General features: G+C 53.0%; 1 protein-coding gene across 1 annotated transcript in view; it reads right to left on the bottom strand.

The window, feature by feature from the left end:
* Positions 1-23,371, bottom strand: part of LOC144932318 (fibroblast growth factor 4B-like) — a 35,655-nt gene extending 12,284 nt beyond the window's left edge. Inside the window, exons 1-3 of the mRNA XM_078856258.1 lie at positions 23,355-23,371; positions 14,877-14,979; positions 8,601-9,105 (exon numbers count right to left, since the gene is read on the bottom strand). Of these exons, the coding sequence (XP_078712384.1) occupies positions 8,601-9,105; positions 14,877-14,979; positions 23,355-23,371 (625 nt within the window). The remainder of the gene's footprint in view (positions 1-8,600; positions 9,106-14,876; positions 14,980-23,354) is intronic.
* Between the last annotated feature and the right edge of the window lie 393 nt (positions 23,372-23,764).

The raw sequence follows: 23,764 nt of genomic DNA, 5'->3' as shown, positions 1-23,764 counted from the left end.
CCGTGGCGGGTTACACGCGCGCACGGGCCAAGATTACGCAGCGAAATATTCCGGTGAAAATCGGTGATGAACTGCACAGAGCAAGCGGTGTGGTGGGGGAAGAGGTGCTGCACAGGGCAGAGCTTGCTAGGGAATGGTTACCTGCTCCCCCCCCCCCCCCCCCCCCATTTGCCCATCTGATACTACAACACCTGGTACTACAAGCACCCCCCCCCCCCCCCCACGGTAGGTAGGTGAGTGGGTGGTGAGGTCGATTCAGCCTCAAATGAGTACCTGGTGCGGTGTGTAAAACGTCGCCTGTGGGGAGACAAAGACGGCCGGGCGTAGTGTTGGCCACCCACCCCCCTCGTGCGCCTTGCCGGCCTTCATAATTGCTACTCGCTAAAAGCACTTGCAACAACAGTCTACCGAGGCTATACGGAGGATCTTGGTCTTTGGTTTGCTGGGCAAATCGGTAGGTGGGAATTTTGGTGGGTAGTCAGGTAGATGGATTTGGCAGATAGGTGAGAAGATGGGCGGTTCGCTGGGTAGATATGTGGGTATCTTGGTGGCCGGGTGGCTATATTGGTAGGTATGTGGGTGGGCATGTGGGTGAATGGATAGATGGGTAAGTGGGTAGGTAAGTGGTTAGGTGGATGGTTAGGTGGATAGATCTATCAGAGGGTTGAAAGGTCGGTATGTGGGTGGGTAGGTTGTCAGGTAGCCAGATGGTGGCAGGACATCAATTGATTCTTGACTGCATTTGTGCAGCTTTTGGTGTCAACCACGTTCACGATTTCCTCCCCCAACGAATCCAAAGTCTCAATAATAACACTGGTCAACACACTTGTTCTGGCAAAATATATTCCAACGGTTTTAAGGTGATTTTGGGGTGCTGATTCCAAATCTGACATCAGTTTTTGTCTATCACATCAGGTCTTTGAGATATCAAATATTGCATTTTCAATAAAAACTGCAGAAGAAAAATATTAAATAAATGTGGATATCTACATAAAATTATATTATAAACACACTATCCTAAAAATACAGCACCATATTTTAACACTAAAGCAGTCACTGACTCGCAACAACTTGCAATCATAAGTGACAGAGTTAATTTCTGGTAAAATCAATGAAAATGGGGTATGCCGATAGCATAAAATGAGATGTGATAGAGCAAATCTGAGATCAGATTTGGAATCAGCACCCTGAAATTAGTCTATAACAGCTGCAAAAGTCCAGCCCAGAAAAAGATGTTTTTTTTTGTTGACCAGTGTAACGGGATTCATGACCAAACATCCAAACTGAAGCAGAACCCTCCTAAAAACGAGCTTCTCCTTGTTACATGAAGGGCATTCTAGTGCTATTGTTATTGGGATTACCAGGACATCGTTTGTTTCCGATCAGCGGTAGAGTGGAGTAGGTGTGACGTGTCAAGGCATGCCCAGACAGACCCAGCTGAAATTAAGACCCTGCTTCTATGTAGTCCTGCAGACGCTCGCAAAAGCGAAACGTCGGACGTCGGGCGGCCCTCATCGTGAACAAGCCGAAGCCTCTCCCGGCTTCTCGCTTCCCCGCAAAACTCCCGGAGCACGGAGAAACGTCGCACGGCCGTCGCGGCAAACCTCTGAAAAGGTGCGAAAAGAAGCGGTGGAGAATATAACGCTTGGACTCAGGGGCCGTCCATAGGGGGTCCGGGGCCCGGGTCAAATCCCACCGTGTACCCCCACCCCACCCCCATCGCCTTCAAACTAAACCGAAAGAGTTCCATCTGACACCGTGACGATGAAGCGCGCCCCTCCCCCCACGCCCCCCCCGCCCCCCCCCCCCCGCCATATAGTGCGGGGCCCGGGGCGGTCGCCCCCAATCGTCGTACCCCAGGGACGGCGCTGCTTGGACTTTACACCGGGAGCCAAATTGGGGAACGCGTGAACCGAGAGAATGGACGCAAGCTGCATGATGTCATTGAAATGGTCAGCGAGAAGTGGACCGAGAAGAGGAGGACACGTGGCGAGTAAAGGGTCGTGGCAGCCGAAGAATGGAGCACCACCACCAAGGAGATGGAGCGATGAAATCGGTTCATGTGCGGCAGGTGCTCGGTGGATTTATTTATCTCGCAGTGTAGAAGATAAAAGACGGTCCCACCTGCAGCCGCGGAGCGGACTAAACGGTGGGGCGCCGCGGGTGGTGAGATGTTAGCTACCTCGCCTGCTATGCAGGAGGTCGTGGGTTCGATCCCGACCCTGACGCCTGCTGCTGTCTATTTGGAGTTTGTGGCGTCTCTCTCCCCGTGGTCGCGTGAACTGTTCTCCGGCTCCTCCGGTTTTCCCCCTCCACATTTAGAATCAAAATGCGTTGAGGGTAATTTGGTCTGCTATAAATGTCCACGTGATGATAAGCCACTTGGTTGAGCTCTCATTTGTCGCCAGGTTACTTGTGAAAGAGAGCTATATAGCTCAGTGGTCCTTACCTGGTCAAATAAATGTGTTTTTACACGCTTTTATTTAACTCACTCTGTCTGTTGTCGTTGTTGTCGTTGTCATTGTTGTATCCTCAAATCTTGCAACTCAATTTTAACCCACTTCCCAATGTGGTATCGACTGCAAACTTGATATACTTATGTAATTCTGATGCCAATACTATATTCTATCATAAAAAATACAAATATATATTTTTAAACATTCTTTTTTATATATGATTTTCGGCTTGGGTCTAATTGTCCACGGTCAACTGACGTTGGCTGTAATTGGCCACGGTCCCTTACGTTATGGCAAGCTTCGGGGCTACTTCCTGGAGTCGTGGAGTTCTTCCATTACTAGTACATTTCATAAAAGCGTGTTTTTAAAAACAGTTTTTTAAAATATTACTTATTTTAAATCGTCTTATAGTTTCAGCACAGGGTCATCTGCTGACTGCCCCCGTCGACCGCCACTGACCGGCAGCAGCAACGGTGGCACCAAAGAAGAATCAGAATATGTATTTTATCATGGAGAAATCCTATGAGCTATGACGCTTTTTTCACAGATGTCCAGTAAGGGGCGGGTCAGCAAAATACAACAGCAATCAATATAAAACAACGATAGGAGTGCAAAGGTGATCATTTCGCGACAAATAAATAAAAGGTATATGAGTTCATTTCACCAGCTCACAGCCAGCGCCGTTGGCTTGTCAAAGTACTCAGACATTGAGTTTGTTTACGTACCTACTTGTCTGCTTATTTAAATACGTATCGTTTGGGGGTTTTGACCCTCGTCATCACGACACATAGCGGGCCCACTGACGTGGTCACTGCAGAGCTACCGCCGAGATCCCTTCTTCTTCTTCAAGTGACCCCTGGTCCACGCGCACTAGAGGGCCGCCACTTCCCGCTCGATGAGCAACGTGAGCGCGAGGTTCGTGAGGCACGACACTCGAACCGATATTTTTTATTTCTCAACAGCTGGAGCTGAGTCAACATCGAGTGCGGAAACCCAAATTTAACACCTTGGGGGAATTTATTTTTTAGCGCGCGCGGGCACGTGGTCCATTAGGATCCCCACGCCGATACCCTGGGGACACCACTTTGTTTCCGTTGTAGAACAACAACAACAACAACAAAAATCCGCACGTTTTGCCACACCGCCGCACAACAGGGCGCGAAGGCAGAGCCACATCTGGCGATGAAGACGTCCACTTCTCCAGCCCCTTGGCGGCAAGCGCGCCGTCACAAAGGCGCGGGCGGTCGCGCGCCGGCAGCTGACGGTCCCGCGCGCATCAGGCGCCACGTGCACCTGGCGAATTCCTCACGATGTCACAGCCAAGGCCTTTAGAGTCAGATCGGTTTGGGGTTTTGTTGTTGCCACATCTTAAATTAAGACAACCGGCGGATGCAATAAAGGCGCTCGAATGCGTCTCCCGTGGGGATTTGAATCTTTCTAATAAAATCTTCCTGACTTAAAGCTTTCGTGACTGCAGGATTCATATTCTTTGGGTCTTTCGGTGAAGTCACTTTCGATCGCAACACAAGCGGTGTTGTGATCGAAACGTCGTAGTTTTTTGTTATTTTCTTTGAACCTATCTACGTGACTTTACCGAAAGACCCAAGAATATTTGACCCATCATACTACACATCATACTATATGATATTTCGAATGTTCAGTCGATACCGGCCACCATCGGCACCGCTCATCGTGACGATTGTCTATCGCCTACGAAGGTCTCGCCGTGCCATCATCATCATCGTCGTCGTTGTTGTCGATTAACGCCTCCCCATGCCATCACCATCATTATCACCACGAGAATCATCACGAGTAACACTCCCCATGCCATCACCATCATCATCACCATGAGTATCATCATCATTCATTATCGACGAAGACCTCCGCGTACCATCAACATCATAGCCATCATCAGCAGCAGCTTTACCCACTGCTGCATTAAAGCCTTTCATCGCCATCATCAACATCATGATTATGATGATCACTGTCACGCGTGGTCTGTTGAATGCTGGATGAAGGCTTCATCATCATCATCACCAGTCTTAGTCTATCTACTGCTGGACGACGGCATCCCTAAGCCATCATCATCATCCTCAAACCACAATCATGAAGTCATGAGTTCACATCCTGGTCAGAGGTCAATTCAGCTCATCATCCATTCAGGATTCTTTAAATATGGAATCTTTGTGGATAAAACTGGGCCCCTCCATAGGAATGTGGAATTTCCTCCACGAGTTCTGGAACATAACAGCACATCCTATTCTTTATTTTAGCAGTGAGGCTCTCTGCACTTTTTTACAAATTTATTTCACATTGAGTCCACCCAGGTCTTTGGTCTCTATTAATTACAGCAAGTCTATGCGTAAATCTATGCTGTTTAAATCTACTTATTTAAAACCAGGTCTCCCTTGCAGAAGTAACTTCCCTCTCGATTGGGGCCATCGCTTGGTGATAATAATCTGGATGTACGTAACCGGGTGGAGCAGTGGCACTGTGGCTAGCACACCGGCTAATTAATCCGGCGACCTGAGTTCGATTCCCAGTCGCGGCTAACAACAGTGGCGAGTGATATCTGAACTGGTTCTGGGTGCCCCCTTCAGTCAATTGCCATTGACCTGGGTGGTGAAGCATGGTCAAACAACTCCCATGACCCACGCGGAATGGGGAAAAGGCACGTGGAAGACGTGCACGTGTGTACGGTGCACCTTGACGCAACAGCAATATCAGCACTGGGGAGACAAAGGCGGCCGGGCGTGGTGTTTGGCCAGAACACAACACTTCGAGTGCAATGTCCGGCCTTAATGTGTGCTAGCTCACAGCACTTGCCCCAGAACCAGTCTGCAAGGCAAACACGCGGAATCTTTTGTCTTTATATGACGAGAGCGCATCTCCATTGGCCAGCAGCAGCCGTCACCCGCTTTCTATTGGCTTCAGCGTCACAGTCCGCTGGGGTGGCGGGGGTGGGCGGGGGGCAATTAATTTGTTCACTGATGGGGAGAGCATAGTCGTTGGTGTCTAGCAAGAGATGCGATTACAATAAAATAAACTTTAGACTGACCCAGCCTAGAGCGTTGTGATTATAATTCCGCTGCTGCTGCTGCTGATGATGGTGGTTATTCTGCCGCTGCTAATTGATGACAATGATGGCAATTCCAATTTTTACGAGCGCGCGCGCGCGCATGCACACTCAACAATCCATCAAGAGTCATTTAATTAACCGTGGAAGTCTCGATGAGTCTCAGGGACTATTTGGCAGCAGGGTCCTGGCACTGCGAGTGACGGAAACACAACTCACGTGGGACAGAAAAAAAGTTACCGTCAGAAATTCGTACGGATGGGTTAGCCTCCTGACAAATGTCGCGGCTCCTCCATTGCTGGTCTCTTCGTGATCCCCCCCTCCCACCCCTCATCTATTACGCTTCTTCTCAAGCAGCTCTGATCTTGTAGCTCCACACCTCGGCTGTGTGTCCCGGGTTGACCCACACGGTTAATGAGTTTCATGAGTTAATGATCGAAGAGGATCTTCATTTCGTAAGGCATATGAAGAGCAACCAAGAGAGATTCTGTTGCCAGCAGTGGATCCGTTCAGCGGCTCTCTCTGAGAGTCGGTCAATTGCAGGTGCGCCCACAACCGGCGCATTTGTATTGAGGTGGGGGGCAGGGTAACGTTGGATGAGCCGTGGTTTGGAGTTCGTAGCCGCAGGAGCAACAGGGCACACGAGACTTTGAAAACACAAAGTCGCGCACCACATTGTTACGCGACGAGGTGGACCTCTGCCTTAATAGGAACGCCCTGTAGAAAGCGCAGGACGTTTCGCTGAACGGGAGTTGGAGCTGCTTGGCGGCTTTAGTGGGTGGCCGAACGGAGTGACTTGCTTAGCTGGCTGGATTGCTGGTTAGGTGGCTGGCTGAGTGGCTGACTGAGTGGCTAACCAGAAAGTTAGCTGGCTGGATCGATGAGTGGGTGATTGAGTGTCTGACTGGCTGGATGAATTTTGAGCTGGCTAAGTGACTGGCTGAGTGGGTAATTCATTATTGCTGGCTGAGTGGCTGAGCGTCTGCTTGGCTGATTGACCGATGGAGTGACTGGACTGGGTGGTTAGCTGACTCGTTAACTAGCTGGCTAGTTGAATGAGTAAGTGGCTGGCTGAGTGGCCGTTGACTAGTTGACTGGCTGACTCACAGTGGTTTGTGACTTAACTCGGCTGCCTGACTGCATTTGAAACTCGGCTGCATGCCTGATTCTCCAGTCGCACGCGTGCAACATTTTGCACACATTCTCACCAGAATACCACTCACTCCGCACCGGGCGTGCATTTCTTACCATCGCTCATGAACCAGAAATCCCAAAAAACCCTGAGCGCACAAAAAAAAAACATCGACGAAAGAATTCAAAATATAAAAAAACGTAAAGTGGGGTTTGGGCAAGACGCGTTCGCTCGAAGAAATGACGATGTTCCGTGACGAACGGACGCGGTGGCAACCCAAAGCAAGAGATTGCGTGATAGGAGCGAGCAAGTGAGCGAGTGCGTGTGTGCGTGCGTGTGTGCGTGCGTGCGTGTGTGCGTGCGTGTGTGCGTGTGTGCGTGCGTGTGTGCGTGCGTGTGTGCGTGTGTGCGTGCGTGTGTGCGTGCGTGTGTGCGTGCGTGTGTGCGTGTGTGCGTGTGTGCGTGCGTGCGTGCGTGTGTGCGTGCGTGTGTGCGTGCGTGTGTGCGTGTGTGCGTGCGTGTGTGCGTGCGTGCATGTGTGCGCGTGGGGAGCGGTGGGGTAGTAGCGGTTAGTGCGCCACGCTGCGAAACTGGCGACCCGAGTTCGATTCCTGCTCACGGCCAACACCCGGTGACGATTATCTGAAGGTGGTCCAGGACCTCCCCTCCTAGGTAGACTCGGCCTCAAATGAGTAACCCGGTGCCGTGTGTAAACAAAGGCGTGGTGTTGGCCACCCACCCCCTCGTGTGCTGTGCCGGCCTTCATAGGTGCTCGCTAACAGCACTTGCCCCCAACAGTCTGTTAAGGCTACACGGGGAGGGGTCGTTGTCTTTGTTTTTGTGTGAAAACGGGCGCAACACAGAGAGACAGAGGGGGGAGGCAGAAGGAACGATGTGATCAGCTCGTGCGCAGGTGCTCGATGGAATGTCCGCATCACGCCGCGTGTGTGCGGAACAGCGGGGGGTGGGGGGCTACCCGGGGGGGGGGGCTACCCGAGGGGGGCTACCCGGGGGGGGAGGCTACCCGGGAGGGGGGGGCTACCTGGGGAGGCGCACTCTGCGTGGAGACACCTCGACGCGTTCGTCAAGAGGAGCGCGGCAGAACAAGTGCACAAGAGGCGACGTTTCGGCTACGGGTGCCTTTCCTCTACGGCACGTAAATGAATAAATAACGCTAACGTGTGTGCGCGTGTGTGTGCGCGCTCAGCGCCGCATTATCGACCGATCGTACAATGCCGCGCGTCATCGCGACAAATCAAGACGCGGCGTTGAAGTCGAGCGACACGATTCGCGATCAAAGCTCTCGACGCATTCCCCGCGGTGACTGCTGCACGCGCCTTGGTGGTAGCGGTGGGGGGGGGAGGGGAGTGTTCATCCAGCAGTGGATAGATAATATCTGACGGCGATGATGACGACAACGGCGAATTCACAAACGCACGAGACCAACGCAGCACAGCACATCACGCGGCAGTGGATAGATGATCGATAGGTCGTATCTGACGATGACATTGAATTAAAAAAAACACGCAACATCGACAACGCAACACCACGTGGTTGAATCATATCTGACCTCAACGACGACGACGATGATGACGATACATTCAGAAATTTAAGCTCACAAAAAGACCATTACACAACACACGGCAGTGGCTCTGTCACGTGCGACTACGATACAGGATGCCGTGTAAGACGCGCGCACGCGCACACACGCGCGCACACAGGCACCCAACACAAGACCGGCGCATCACAACACCAAGACGCAAGCCAGCGGGGGTAATCCTCCTGGAATCATCGCTTGAGACGGAGCGTTTCGTTCTGCAGGCTTGCCCCGACGTGAACAAATCACGACGATCGCGACTCCTTAACAGACACGAGCGCAACCACCGACAGACACGCCGCTCCGTCCCATCGCCACCGCGTGTGCCGGCGACCTTACTGTATTGATTCTCGCCGTGCTCGCCCGTCACTCTCCCGTCCGACTGAATCTGCAGATGGAATCCGATGCCGATGTTGCAGTAGAGGCGACGCAGCCTGCGGATGCCGATCAGGTAGTCGCTGTCCTGGGTTCGAGCCAGGGAGTCCGTGCTCGGCGGTCGGCCCTGGCGGGACCTCGACAGCAGCGTATCCCAGGACCTGCGGTCCGCGTGCTGCTGCTGCTGATGATGATGGTGGTGGTGGTGGTGATGGTCGTGCGTCGAGAAGGCCGTGTCCGACTGTGAGATGTCCGACGCCGCGTGTCCTCCGGCCACCGCGGCCGCTGCTGCCACCGCTGCAGCCAATTGTCCCGCGGCTGCGACCGCCGCCGCTGAGGATGATGATGACGAGGAGGAGGATGATGATGAGGATGAGGACGAGGCGAGCGCTGCCGGTGCCGCAGAAGGGGTTGAGGCGAGCAGGCTAAGGAGCAGCGCCAGCGGCAGCAGCAGCGGAAGGGAAGGTACCTGCCGCAGTAACGGCAGATCGCTCGCTACGAGCGCCCGCATAACTTTTGTGCAAGCGAAAGCGGCTTTGCACGTGGCCTCTCTCCGCCCTACCCCCCCAGCTCCCCGCGACCCGACCCCCCACGAGCAACACGCCCCCCACCCCTCCCCCACCCACCCACCTATCATCCCCCACTCCTCCCTTACCAGGCCAGCCACCACGACTTACTCGATCCAACCCGATGCCACAAGCACGAGGCCCCCCTCCCTGCCGCCTGACGCATCACCGTGACCCGCCCACCTGACTCACTCAGCCGGGTGCTCGTCCTGAATCATTACTCCCCTGCGCGCCAACACTCCCTCCCCCTGCTCCTCCTCCTACTCCTCCTCCTCCCTCTCCACTGCTCCATCCCTCCTCCTCCTCCCTCTCCACTGCTCCATCCCTCCTCCTCCCTCTCCACTTCTCTCTCCTCCTCCTCCCTCTGCACTGCTCCATCCCTCCTCCTCCCCCTCCACTTCTCTATCCATCCTCCTCCACTTCTCCATCCCTCCTCCTCCCTCTCCACTCCTCTAAGCCTCGTCACCACCCACATCCAATATCACCGCCGCCGCCGCCCTGTGAACCCCACCTTCTTGTCTGCGCCATTCACAGCAGAGACAGAGACACCCAGCAGAGACTGAGACACGCAGCAGCGAATGCTACATCCACCTGCCCTCTCGCGAAAGCCGCGACAGACACGCAGCCACTCATCTCACCCCTCCATACAGACGTAGGCACATATATACACAGATACCCTTATGGGCTTTATAGGAGCGTTGGGGCAAGTGCTGTTAGCGAGCCCCTATTAAGGCTGGCACGGCGCATGACTGGGTTGGTGGGACAGGCACCGCATCCCAGCAACAATTACACGATTGGCAAAGATCCCCCCCCCATACAGCCTGGACAGACGTTTTGGGACAAGCGCTGTTGGCGAGCAGCTATGATGGCCCACACGGCACGAGGTGGGGGGGAAGGTAAACACCACGCTCGGCCGCCTTTGTCTTCCCACATGCGGATTATTTTACACACCGCATCAGCTACAGCTCTTATAAGGCGAAGTTGGCATAGGGGGGGAGGGGGTGGCTCAGGACCGCTTCAGATATTTGTCACCGACGTCAGAATGAGACTATTTATTTATCCTGGAGGAATCCGGTGAGCTGCAAAGCTCTTCGTCCAAACGTTGGATGTGAGCGGGAATCGAACTCAGTTTTCGTAGGCCGTCGGGTTAAGTGAGCGCAGAGCGCTAACTCCCACTACAATACCGCTCCCCACAATGCAAGACAAAGATAAAAACACAGATCCCTCCCCTCTCCGTATAACCTTAACAGACTGTTGGGGCAAGTGCTGTTAGCGAGCACCTATGAAGGTCGGAACTGCACACGAGGGGGTGGGTGGCCAGCACCACGCCCGACCGCCTTTGTCTTTTTTACACATCGCACCAGCAACTCATTTGAGGCTGAGTCGACCTAGGGGAGGCCCAAGACCGGTTCAGACACTCGTCACCGATGTTGTCCCGCGAGCGGGAATCGAACTCGAGTAGGCGGGTTCGTAGCGCAGCGCTAACCGCTGCGCCACCGCTCCCCACACACGGCAAGACAACCACACGCACGCGTCACGAGGGCGCGCCTCCTCATCTGTTCCATCTGGTGTGGAAAAGACTTATCGCCTCTCTTTCCGAGGGCGTGTGTCAGTCAGCAGCAGGAAGTTAGTGAAGGGAAGAAGATTCCTATATATATTAAAAAAACAATTTGACTAAAAATAATAATGAAGCCTACACCAACCCCAAGGGAGCGGGACGTGGGTACAGAAAGACGTGGGCCACAGACTTTTTGACTTTTAAACAACTTGTATTGCCGCCAGCAGCAACAGCACTGGAGGCGATTCCGATATGAAATACACAAAGTCACCAGCAAACAAACGATATAAATCAACGCGCTGTGGTGCTAAATGCAGCGCGCACAATACGAAATAAAAGCCACGTGGTGGTGGAGGTGTTCATCGCGCACGCCACGGTGACGAGCGAGCGCTTCGGAAGGTGAACACGAGGGTGCCGTCCACGCTGGTACAGAAGAGCGCTTGTCCGGCTCCCCACGGAGGGTACAGAGCGAGAGAGAGACGTGGGCTACAGCGAGAGACGTGCTCTACACAGAGAGACGTGGGCTACACAGAGAGACGTGGGCTACACAGAGAGACGTGGGCTACAGCGAGAGACGTGGGCTACAGCGAGAGACGTGCTCTACACAGAGAGTCGTGGGCTACACAGAGAGACGTGGGCTACACAGAGAGACGTGGGCTACACAGAGAGACGTGGGCTACAGCGAGAGACGTGGGCTACACAGAGAGACGTGGGCTACACAGAGAGACGTGGGCTACACAGAGAGACGTGGGCTACAGCGAGAGACGTGGGCTACACCGAGAGACGTGGGCTACAGCGAGAGACGTGGGCTACACAGAGAGACGTGGGCTACACAGAGAGACGTGGGCTACAGCGAGAGACGTGGGCTACACAGAGAGACGTGGGCTACACAGAGAGACGTGGGCTACAGCGAGAGACGTGCTCTACACAGAGAGTCGTGGGCTACACAGAGAGACGTGGGCTACACAGAGAGACGTGGGCTACACAGAGAGACGTGGGCTACACAGAGAGACGTGGGCTACAGCGAGAGACGTGGGCTACACAGAGAGACGTGGGCTACACAGAGAGACGTGGGCTACAGCGAGAGACGTGCTCTACACAGAGAGTCGTGGGCTACACAGAGAGACGTGGGCTACACAGAGAGACGTGGGCTACACAGAGAGACGTGGGCTACAGCGAGAGACGTGGGCTACACAGAGAGACGTGGGCTACACAGAGAGACGTGGGCTACACAGAGAGACGTGGGCTACACAGAGAGACGTGGGCTACAGCGAGAGACGTGGGCTACACAGAGAGACGTGGGCTACACAGAGAGACGTGGGCTACAGCGAGAGACGTGCTCTACACAGAGAGTCGTGGGCTACACAGAGAGACGTGGGCTACACAGAGAGACGTGGGCTACAGCGAGAGACGTGGGCTACAGCGAGAGACGTGGGCTACACAGAGAGACGTGGGCTACACAGAGAGACGTGGGCTACAGCGAGAGACGTGGGCTACAGCGAGAGACGTGCTCTACACAGAGAGTCGTGGGCTACACAGAGAGACGTGGGCTACACAGAGAGACGTGGGCTACAGCGAGAGACGTGGGCTACAGCGAGAGACGTGGGCTACACAGAGAGACGTGGGCTACAGCGAGAGACGTGGGCTACAGCGAGAGACGTGCTCTACACAGAGAGACGTGGGCTACACAGAGAGACGTGGGCTACACAGAGAGACGTGCTCTACACAGAGAGACGTGGGCTACACAGAGAGACGTGGGCTACAGCGAGAGACGTGGGCTACACAGAGAGACGTGGGCTACAGCGAGAGACGTGGGCTACACAGAGAGACGTGGGCTACACAGAGAGACGTGCTCTACACAGAGAGTCGTGGGCTACACAGAGAGACGTGGGCTACACAGAGAGACGTGGGCTACAGCGAGAGACGTGGGCTACACAGAGAGACGTGGGCTACAGCGAGAGACGTGGGCTACACAGAGAGACGTGGGCTACACAGAGAGACGTGCTCTACAGAGAGACGTGGGCTACACAGAGAGACGTGGGCTACACAGAGAGACGTGCTCTACAGAGAGACGTGGGCAACACAGAGAGACGTGGGCTACAGCGAGAGACGTGGGCTACACAGAGAGACGTGCTCTACACAGAGAGACGTGGGCTACACAGAGAGACGTGGGCTACACAGAGAGACGTGGGCTACACAGAGAGACGTGGGCTACACAGAGAGACGTGCTCTACAGAGAGACGTGGGCAACACAGAGAGACGTGGGCTACAGCGAGAGACGTGGGCTACAGCGAGAGACGTGGGCTACACAGAGAGACGTGCTCTACACAGAGAGACGTGGGCTGTTACGAGGGCGAGGAGCTTTAGGAAACGGGGGTCTACCAGGAAGCTGGGTGTAAGCGTGCGGCAAACGGGGGGAGGGCGCCTGGGAATTCTAAACTGGGATTTCCACTTTCTCGAGGGGTTACCGCTGTCCCTGTGGAAACAACAACAACAAGTCGTTCGCTTTGCCGCTCGTTCGGCGGTTGGCCCCTATCCTCCCTGCACAGTGGGTGAGGGGCCGGGCCCCGGCCATACGAATGTGGAAATTGTCGCCTCTGGCTCAGGGGCAGCGAAGGGATAGGATCATGGCTCCACGCAAACGCGCAATGAGCGCGTGTATGTGTGTGCAGGTGTGTGTGTTAGCGTGTGTATGTGTGTACTGGTGTGCAGGTGTGTGTGTGTGTGCGTGTCAGCGTGTGTATGTGTGTGCAGGTGTGTGTGTTAGCGTGTGTATGTGTGTACTGGTGTGTGCTAGCGTGTGTATGTGTGTGCCGGTGTGCAGATGTGTGTGTGTATGTGTGCGTGTCAGCGTGTGCATGTGTGTGCAGGTGTGTGTGTGTGTTAGCGTGTGTATGTGTGTGCAGGTGTGCAGATGTGTGTGTGTGTGCGTGTCAGCGTGTGTATGTGTGTGCAGGTGTGTGTGTTAGCGTGTGTATGTGTGTGCAGGTGTGCAGGTGTGTGTGTGTGTGTTAGCGTGTGTATGTGTGTGTAGGTGTGTAGGTGTGTAGGTGTGTGTGTACTGGTACGTGTGTGTGTGTTAGCGTGTGTATGTGTGTGCAGGTGTGCAGGTGTGTGTGTGTGTTAGCGTGTGTATGTGTGTGCATGTGTGTAGGTGTGTGTGTACTGGTACGTGTGTGTGTTAGCGCGTGTATGTGTGTGCAGGTGTGTAGGTGTGTGTGTGTGTGTTAGCGCGTGTATGTGTGTACCGGTGTGCAGGTGTGTGTGTGTGTGTTAGCGTGTGTATGTGTGTGCAGGTGTGCAGGTGTGTGTGTGTGTTAGCGCGTGTACCTAGTGGGTTGTGTAGTAAACATCGCCACTAGGGGGACAAAGGCGGTCGGGCGTGGTGCTGGTCACCCACCCGCTCGTGTACCGTTCCTGCCTTCATAGGTGCTCGCTAACAGCACTTGCCCCAACAGTCTGTTAAGGCTATACGGGGGGTCTTTGTTAGCGTGCTGCGCTACGAATCCGGCGAACCGAGTTCGATTTGAGCTCACGGCCAACATCAGCAACGATTATCTGAACCGGTCCTGGTCGCCGACTCAGCCTCAAATGAGTACCTCGTGCGGTGTGTAAACATCGCCACTAGAGAAACAAAGACGGCCGGGTGTACATGGGTCTGGCCCCACCACCCTTTTGTGCGCCGTTCCGGCCTCAATTTGGCGCTCGCGAAAAGCACTTGCCTCAACAGTCTGTCAAAGGCTATACGGATGATCTTTGTCTCTAGATCAGACGTGGGTTGCCACCTGTCCTGGTTTTCTCAGGATCGCTCTCTAAATTAAGTTTGGCAGCAGCTGTCCTGGGCGATCTGTCAGTCTTTCCCGGGGCGACACAAACCCTCCGGGTCGATGTCGGTCGCGTAACAATAACAATGGTGGTGACGACGCTGCTGCTGCTGCTGACGATAATGAGACACGAGACGAGACAATGTGCCTTCGCCAGTCCTGTCTGGATGATGGGAAGCTCCGGGAAGTCAAGTACGCATCCCTGTAATCATCATCATCATCAACGTCGTCGTCGTCCTCCTCTTCAGCCACATTCTAGCCACTGACATTTCTCAAAGCCTCGCGATGTCACAATCCCATCCGCACGGAGCTGATTCCGTCGCTCCGTCTCCCTTCTCGGGCGTCTTATCCCTGCTTTGACGGCCACCGTCGGCCTCAGCTTACGGATGAGCTCCCTACGCCCAGCACGGGCAACAGCGCTCGAGTACAAACCATATCGAGACGTGCCGTCGGCAGAGAAATGATTTATTTTTACAGAGAACGTATGCTCTCCTCCGTGTGTGTGTGTGTTTTGGCCGAGTGGTATCGTTCAGAAATTCCTCAAAACACTCGGTGGCGTCTAATTCGTGCGCGCGCGCGAGACCAACCTGCCCTGAGTCAGGACAATGGCAAAGGCGCAGCGCCTGCAACTGCTCGCTCACGTCACCGCTGGCGGAAGGATTAGGGTCAGAGGGAGTTCTTGAGAGCCCCCCCCCACCCCACCCCGCCCTCTAGTGGGTATTTGGCCTACTCTTACAAGCTGGCCAGACGGTTTTTTTTTTAAAAGAGGTGGGAGTTACAAAGACAAAGATCCCCCGTATAGCCTTAACAGACTGTAGGGGCAAGTGCTGTTAGCGAGCACCTATAAAGGCCGGCACGGCACACGAGGGGGTGGGTGGCCAACACCACGCCCGGCCGCCTTTTTCTCCCTAGCGGCGATGTTTACACATCGCACCGGGTACTCATTTTGAGGCTGAGTCGACCTAGGGGAGGTCCAGGACCGGTTCAGATAATCGTCACTTGGTGTTGGCCGTGAGCGGGAATCGAACCCGGATAGCCAGGTTCGTAGCGCAACGCGCTAACCGCCACACTCTACCACACACGTGCATTGCCACTCCACTAACAACCGGACGGAGTGTGGTGGGTTCCGTGATTTAAAACCAAAAAAATAGTGCTTCAGAAGGGCTAGAGAGCCGGTTGAGCGCGACTGAGTTCTAGTGATGCTCTAGAAGGCTCAAAACATCTGAGTGAATGACGTTTTTTCTAATGATGCTCTGGAATAGCTCGCGTTCTGAGTGATGTTAATTCTAATGATGTTCTAACAGGCTTTGTGAACTGAGTGAGGAGATACACCGGTTTTTTTTCCACGATTCGACGCACTTACACCCTTCCCCCCCACCGCTGTAACTTAAACTAAAGTTGGGCGTGCGTCTTATAATCCGGCAAGTCTTTGTGCGAGACCTGATCGGCGGAAACTTTGGCAGCCCGGGCTACACGTCTGCGGTGCCACTCTCACTTTCCCAAGCGTCTTATAACCCGGGCGATGCGGCAACAACAACGCCGTCGTCTAGAGCGGTGTCGTCATCGTCGTCGTCGTCACTATGAAGCAGCCGCCACGTGTCGTGTCTCCCCACGGCAAGACGGACACATTTCCCGGAGGGCAGCAGCAGCGGCGGCAGCTGCCTCAACTCAACAGGAGGACGATCCCGGGAAAACTCGGGACGGGTGGCAACCTCACTCCAATGCCCGCAACTCGCCACTAAAAGTGACTCCGAGTTCACCGCGGCGCCGCCTGTGCCAGGCTAGGTGGCACTTTTGAGGTCACGGCGAAGTGTCGAAAGCTCCGCTGCCGACAGGGAGGTCACGGGACAGAGCCAGGCGGTGCCGTGGGTTGGCTGACTGAGATGACTGGCAGATGCACCCAGTTGGACTCCTCTACTGTGCCAACCGAGTGGAACAAAGACAAAGCTCCCCCGTGTAGCCTGAACCGATTGTTGAGGCAAGTGCTGTTAGCGAGCACCTATGAAGGCCGGCACGGCACACGAGGGGTGGGTGGCCAGCACCACGCCCGACCGCCTTTGTCTCCCCAATGGCGATGTTTACTACACACCGCACCAGGTACTCATTTGAGGCTGAGTCGACCTAGGGCAGGCCCAGGACCGGTTCAGATAATCGTCACTGGTGGTGGCCCGGGTGACCGGGTTCATAGCGCAGCTAACCACTACACCACCGCTCCCCATCTGAGTGACAAGGACACACGCGCCGGTACAAGAACTCGTTATGCGCTGTCGTGGTGCATTTTGGGTCAAAATACACCCCGCATACATAAGCAGAACTCCATCCTGTGTCTCCCCATGTAAATACATCATTGTCTTTGGGTTCATCAAGTCTGACTCTGCCGATGACACCCAAGAAGGTCAAAGCCGGTGCAGAGTGCGCTTGCGTAAACAGAACGTTGCCGATGGATAATTTTAACAAATTATTCCGTGACGCCGCTGCTGCTACTACGATAGCAACACAGGTGCACAGGTGCAGTTTTGAAAAAAATAAAACAACAAATTTGTCATTAACATTGAGGCCTTACATTTTTTTTATCGAAGATGTTTTGGGAAATGCCCCTTATTCGTAGCACATTGACGACGAAGACGGGCGAGTGCCCGTTGTATATATATTGTTGTGCGAGTGCGTTAAGTTTTTATTTAATTCCACAGGTTGTTATTTTTTGTGGTTGTCGCTGCATAAACGTGGGTCCGCAAAACCCCCCTCGTAGGCCGACGGACTGGGCCCGTGTTCACACGTGGAGGAGACACGGGGTGGAGTGGCTCTTAGATTTCCGTTCACTCACACTCGGCTACGGCTATCGGTGCCGAGAGCGGGAGGAATTGTAGGAATGTGTTGGTGCGGACACTGTACATCTCACCCCGCACTGACAGACGCTGCTCCGTTCGAACGTCCACAAACGACGCGCCGGTAACACGACAAGGGTCTCGGTCCGGCCAGTTGTAGAAATGCACGCGTTGATCATTTTAATTCGCTGCTGGATGAAAACCTCCCCACGGCCAGGTCACGTTACGGGGGCCTCGTTTCGTTCGCCAACGCGCTGTGGTGGCTACGGATTGGGCTTGGCGAAGGCGTGGGTGGAATGGGGGGCGGGGGGCGATGGTGGGGGGGTTGGTGGCTCAGATAGCGCTCGTCACTGATTTTGACCGTGGCTGACAATTTAACGCGAGCCGGTCGAGTTTCACAGCGCATGCTGCGCGCTAACCGCCGCGCCACCGCTCCCCCCGCCCGTAGGATGTTTTATCATCATCAGCAGTGGCAGCAGCAGCAGCAGCAGCCATGCACGATCTATTGCTGGATGTGGAGCTTACTGAGCAGTCGCAGTGACCCTGCCTACGCGTGTTAAATTTGATAAATATATTTATGTAATCTTAATTTGAAGTATATTCTTAGGTTTTTTCGGTAAAGTCACGTAGGTAAAACATCAAAATTAATGAAAATAAAATTAAACAAAAATCACGACGTTTCGGAGGCAACACAAGTCTCCATCATCAGCTAATTCGGCTGTGACGGTCCCACCTGATGACGGAGACTTGTGTTGCCTCCGAAACGTCGTGATTTTTGTTTTATTTTATTTTATTTTCATTAATTTTGATGTTTTACCTACGTGACTTTACCGAAAAAACCTAAGAATATGATTCCTTGCAGTCACGAAAGCTTCAAATCTAGACTTAATTTGAAGCTTTCGTGATCGCAGGAAAGTCACGTAGGTTGAAAAAAATAATAGATCACGACGCTTCGATCGCAACGCAAGCGATCGTCTGACGACGTCTGATGACGATTGCTTTGCTTGCGTTGCGATCGAAACTTCGTGATCTATTATTTTTCTACCTACGTGACTTTACCGAAAGAACCAAAGAGTATATGTATTTAGTTTTTCTTGCGTGAATATTTTAAGCCGACAAGTTTGTGTCATTTCTCTCGGGGATTTATTTATTTATCGAACCACGCACCTTGTTATATTTTAGTTGCCCAACACAGACACATTTCACACATTTAGGCGCGGATTTTTGTTTTCACAGCAATTGCAATGTTGCTCCAATGGCTCCATCGGCGTCGCGCGTCATTCGACAACAACAACAACAAAATACATTTACATCCAGGGTCAAAGAACAGCCCCGGCTGCTGATGCTGCTGCTGATGATGATGATGATATTTCACGTCGACGATAACGACGTTTGATCATATTTGATGACGAACATGTGTAGTGCCGATGATTGATCGCGAAACGTAATGGCGATGATGATGATGATGACGTCGTTGTATGGTGAATATTAAGTGAAGGTTGAACATATTTCATGATGATGATGATTATTGAGCAGGTAATGTTAGAACGAAGACGATGATGACGACACTCTCATGTTCGACGATGTGGCCATGATGATGCTTACGTTGTTTGATGATGGCGATGCTATTGACTGATCGAACTCTTTAGATTATTTCATGATTATGGTGTATCATATTGCGTGATGATGCTTTGTGATCTTCGATGATGATTCTTTGTAATAAGTTTATCACTATCGGAATCATATCATCACAACCATGGCTGATCGTAGCTACTAACAATGCTGCCGTAATTGGATAATGTATCTTATCCCGCGATCACAATTGCGGCTGGTTATATTTAATCACAATTGCACTTATTAATGCATGAGCCAAGAGCGGATATCTCACTTGGCCGATAACAGCTAATTATGTAATAATAATTTGAAATGAGTTGTCTTATCAAGTAATTCGCTCTTATTGGACATATACATAAATCGCTGCTCCTGAAGTTGTTCTCCTTTAAGTTGTAACAAATTGCTGCTCGGGGGGGGGGGGCGGTTGGAGATCGGGGAGCGTGGATTGACAAAGGGGGGCTGCACATTCTCCATATCATTACAGTCACGTCCATGATGTTACCGCAGAGCGAATGCGACGTCTGCCACGTCTGCTGTTGCAATGTAAACATCGCCAGGTCGATGCGGACATCTCGTTTAGGAATGCACCGCCTGTGCGATTGGGGTCGTGCAACCCCCAACTCTGGACCATGTAGTAAACCCACAGAGACGCAGAGAGATTCATGGAGACTCATACACGGAGACTCGTATACACAGATAATTGTAGAGCTACAAGAGATACATGGGAGATAATGCACCGCCTGTGCAATTGGGGTCGTGCAACCCCCAACTCTGGACCATGTAGTAAACCCATAAATTCACCGTCATGAGCAATATAATTAGATGGGTACTACTGAGTGGTTACCGATTTCTGCTGCGGCCCATGAACTATATAGTATTAAGACGATGATGCTGATGATGATGGTGGTGATGATGGTGATGGTGATGATAATGATTATGATTATGTAACATTTGCCGATTGATCAAATCGCTTAGTGATGATTAATCACGCGCCTGAAGACGAAGCGATCATATCTGCACGTGACCGCGATGACGAATGGTCAATGTTGACACGATGATAGACGGCGCGCCTCTCTAATCACGACGATCACGCAGCCTGACAGTAACTCGGGACCCACGACACCGGCGGGAGACTGCTCCCCCCCACGCCCCCCCACGCACCCCCCACGCACCCCCCACGCACCCCCACGCACCCCCACGCCCCGACCACCACCACCTCTAGCAACCAAAGACCCCCCGTGTAGCCTGTAACAGACTGTTGGGGCAAGTGCTGTTAGCTAGCAGACTATTGGGGCAAGTGCTGTTAGCGAGCACCTATGAAGGTCGGCACGGCACACGAAGGGGTTGGGTGGCCAGCACCACCCCCGACCGCCTTTGTCTCCCCGCACCAGCTACTCATTGCAGGCTGAGTCGACCTAGTGGAGGCCCGGGTCTGGCGCAGAAAATCGTCACCGGTGTTGGCCGTGAGCGGGAATCGAACTCGGGTCTCCGGGTTCATAGCGCAGCGCGCTAGCCACTACACCGCCGCAACAGGACCCAGAGCCATTGATGCACGGCTGACATTTCAACAAAGTGGAACGTCCCTCATTCCACCTCGAGGAGCGTAAACACAATGACGGTGAGGGTGGGAGGTGGTGGGACAGGGGATGGAGGGGTGGGGCGTGTGGGGGGGAGGTGGTAGGGGGGGGTGGTAGGGGGGGTGTTTCTTTTGCTTACGGAATGAAAAGTTTGGCACAGGAAAGAGAGAATTCACGACGCGATGGGGCCCTCATTGCTGAGTAAATATCTGCGGAGATAACCCCCTTATCGCTGTGCAAATAGCATTGAGCGCTGTAATGTGTGACACAGCCCACGAACCGTGGCTTTTGACGGACGTGTGAACATGTGTCCCACTTTCCGGTAAAAAAATGTATATGAACGCAATCTCGCGAAGGGATCTCTACCCAGAAACGGCCTCGCCTGATTGTCAAGTGTAATTGTTATGTTTGCCCAGGAAGGTCACATCCCTCCTACACTCGAGGGATGCCTGTCACAAGCGGCGCAACGGTTGCGCGCACTCCACGAACCTGATGTTTGGTCGGTGACGATCCTATCTCCTGCGCGCGGTGGTTTAAACAACGGTGCAATCTCCTTCAACCCCCCTCATAGGCAAAGATCCCCCCGTAATGGCCTTCATAACAGACTGTTGGGGCAAGTGCTACGTGGGACCTTTTAATTTTTTGCCAGTATCAAAGTTTAAAAAAACAATACATTATTTTCTTTGAACCTATCTACGTGATTTTACTGAGAGACCCAAAGAATATTAATTCCTGCAGTCACGAAAGCTTTAAGTCGAGGTTTCACCCTGTCTGGTAAATAAAATAAGAATATGTTTTAACCCTGTCAGGCAAATAAAACAGTTTTATGGCCAGAAAGGGTAAAAACCTATTCTCATTTTTTCATTCTGGGGCAAGTGCTATCGTTGAGTAGCACCTCTGAAGGTCGGCGCTGTGGCACACGAGGGGGTGGGGTGGTCAGAACCCCGCCCGGCCACCTTTGTCTCCCAAGTGGCGATGTTGACACACCGCACCAGCTACTCATGTAAGGCTGAGTGACGTCACCACGGCGCTCGTGCCAAGCTATGTGCACTTTGAGGCCACGTGAAGTATCGATCGCACGCTGGCAGGAGGTGACGGGACAGACTCGGTTGCCAAGGGTATGACCAACAGAGATGACTGACCGATGCACCACGTGTGCCCCCTATTGTGCCAACTTGCTGTGTTTTAGCTACCCGACACTCCGCTCGTTGTTGTGAGCGTCGCTGCTCTGCTCTCCGTTGTTGCTGGAGGGCAACTGACTCCAACTGCCCAGTAGCAGCGTCCTTCACGAGCCTCCTCAACATCATCGCTGGTACCAGTCATCGGCAAGTCCACTCAGCTCCACATCCTCCTGTACCACATCACTCCATCTCTTCTCTAGCCCATGCCTCGCCCGTTTAGCTTCCTCTATCCGGCCGAACAAAAGCTGTTTAGGCATGCGGTAGCTGGGCATGTGGGCTACATGACCCAACCAACGTAGCATTGCCTGCCGGAGGAGCTCACCGATGGGACTTTGTCCAGATCTTTCAATGATTTCTGAGCTCCTCACACAATCCAGCCTGGTTAAACCCAGGATGGCTCGTAAGCAGGCCAGCCTAAATGTGTCTAACCGGCGAAGATGTTCAATAAGGGGTGGGGCCCACATTTTTCAAGCATAGAGAAGGGAGGGCATGACAGCGGCCGAGAAGACCCGGAGCTTCGTGTGAAGCGACAGACCAGGTAGCTCCCACACTGCGTTACGCAGCCGCTGAAAAGATAAGGCGCTCGACTGATTCGTAGTGAGACCTCTGCTGCCACATCGGAGCTAGTCATGAACACACTACCCACGTATGGGACAACTCTCCACTCTCTCCACAACTGCCCCATCACCAATGGAGAGTTAAGGGGGTGGAGTGTTTGGTGGCACAAACCACCCAGGTACCCACACACACACAGGACAACAACAAAAACCCCGCGTGTCAAGGGCAAGTGCCACTGGCAAGCTCCTATTAAGGCCAGAACAGCGCACGAATGGGTGTGTGAACTGATCGCACACACACACCCGGCCGCCTTTGTCTCCCCCAGTGCTGGATGTTTACATTGCACACACGTGCTCTGTACTTACACATCACAGGCGGTTCTCACCGCTTAGCAAAACAGCACTGGGATGTTCCATGGAACCTCAGCCCTCGGTCTTCTCTCCATTCGGCGCAAGATTCCATATCCTGTTGTTGTGGCTATCTGAGCCTCTCTCGTATCCAGCACCCCCCCCCCCAACCCCAACTCCACCCCGTAACTCTGCCCAAGCCGACCAGAGACCACCCCACGCAACCTGACCCGAACTGGCCGACCGGACCTTGCCCAAATCTGATGACCCATTCTGACCCAACGCGACCCTACCTTCTCCGACCTCACCTGACCTCACCGTACCCGACCTGACCCTATTCAATGCGAGCGGTGCTATCCTGTGATGTGATGGCCGTTATGTCACAATCATCATCCACGGTAGATCCACTGCTGGATGAAGGCCTCCGCAAGTCACGATCCTGCGAAGTAATGATGCAACCGAGCACCTTGCACACGTTCATATTTATTTTGCTTATTTATTTTGCTGGCTGCAACACTGTCTATTATTCTATACAATTTGACCATCGACGTCTCTAGCCTTTGTATGTCAGTATGTTGAACTTCTTTCGCACCGTACGTAGCCAACCGTGGTAATCGTAGGTGAGGGGAAGGGCACTCTTCTTAAACAGTTTGAATGATGTAGCTCACCTGCGCGCGTTCTCCATCCTCGTGTTCTCTCAACCACGCGCTCGTCTTTCTGTCTCTCAAAGTGGTGCCAAGCGTGCATCTCTCCACGCTTCTTTTCGTCAGTTTTCTTTTTCCCCCGTATGCTTTGCGAAAAAAGCCCTGTTAGAGAACGGACCACTGAAGTGGCTATTGCAAAGCTACTGCTGAGATCATCTTCATCTTCGTCTTCAGCAACAACAAAGACAACGACATCAACATTAGAGAGAACGACTTCCGCAAGGGTTCTTAAGGAATATTGTTCAACTCGTATCACACAAAGAAAACTTAGCTTGATTTAAAAGAGAAAGAAAGGCTTTGCTATCTCTGGCAATAATGCAGGAGGTGTCAAGATGTTCAAACACCAAGTGGACACCTATTATTACAAGACATCA

This window comes from Lampetra fluviatilis, chromosome 5 (assembly GCF_964198595.1).
Source record: "Lampetra fluviatilis chromosome 5, kcLamFluv1.1, whole genome shotgun sequence".
NCBI lineage: Eukaryota > Metazoa > Chordata > Hyperoartia > Petromyzontiformes > Petromyzontidae > Lampetra > Lampetra fluviatilis.
This window is presented reverse-complemented; position numbering and strand designations above follow the sequence as displayed.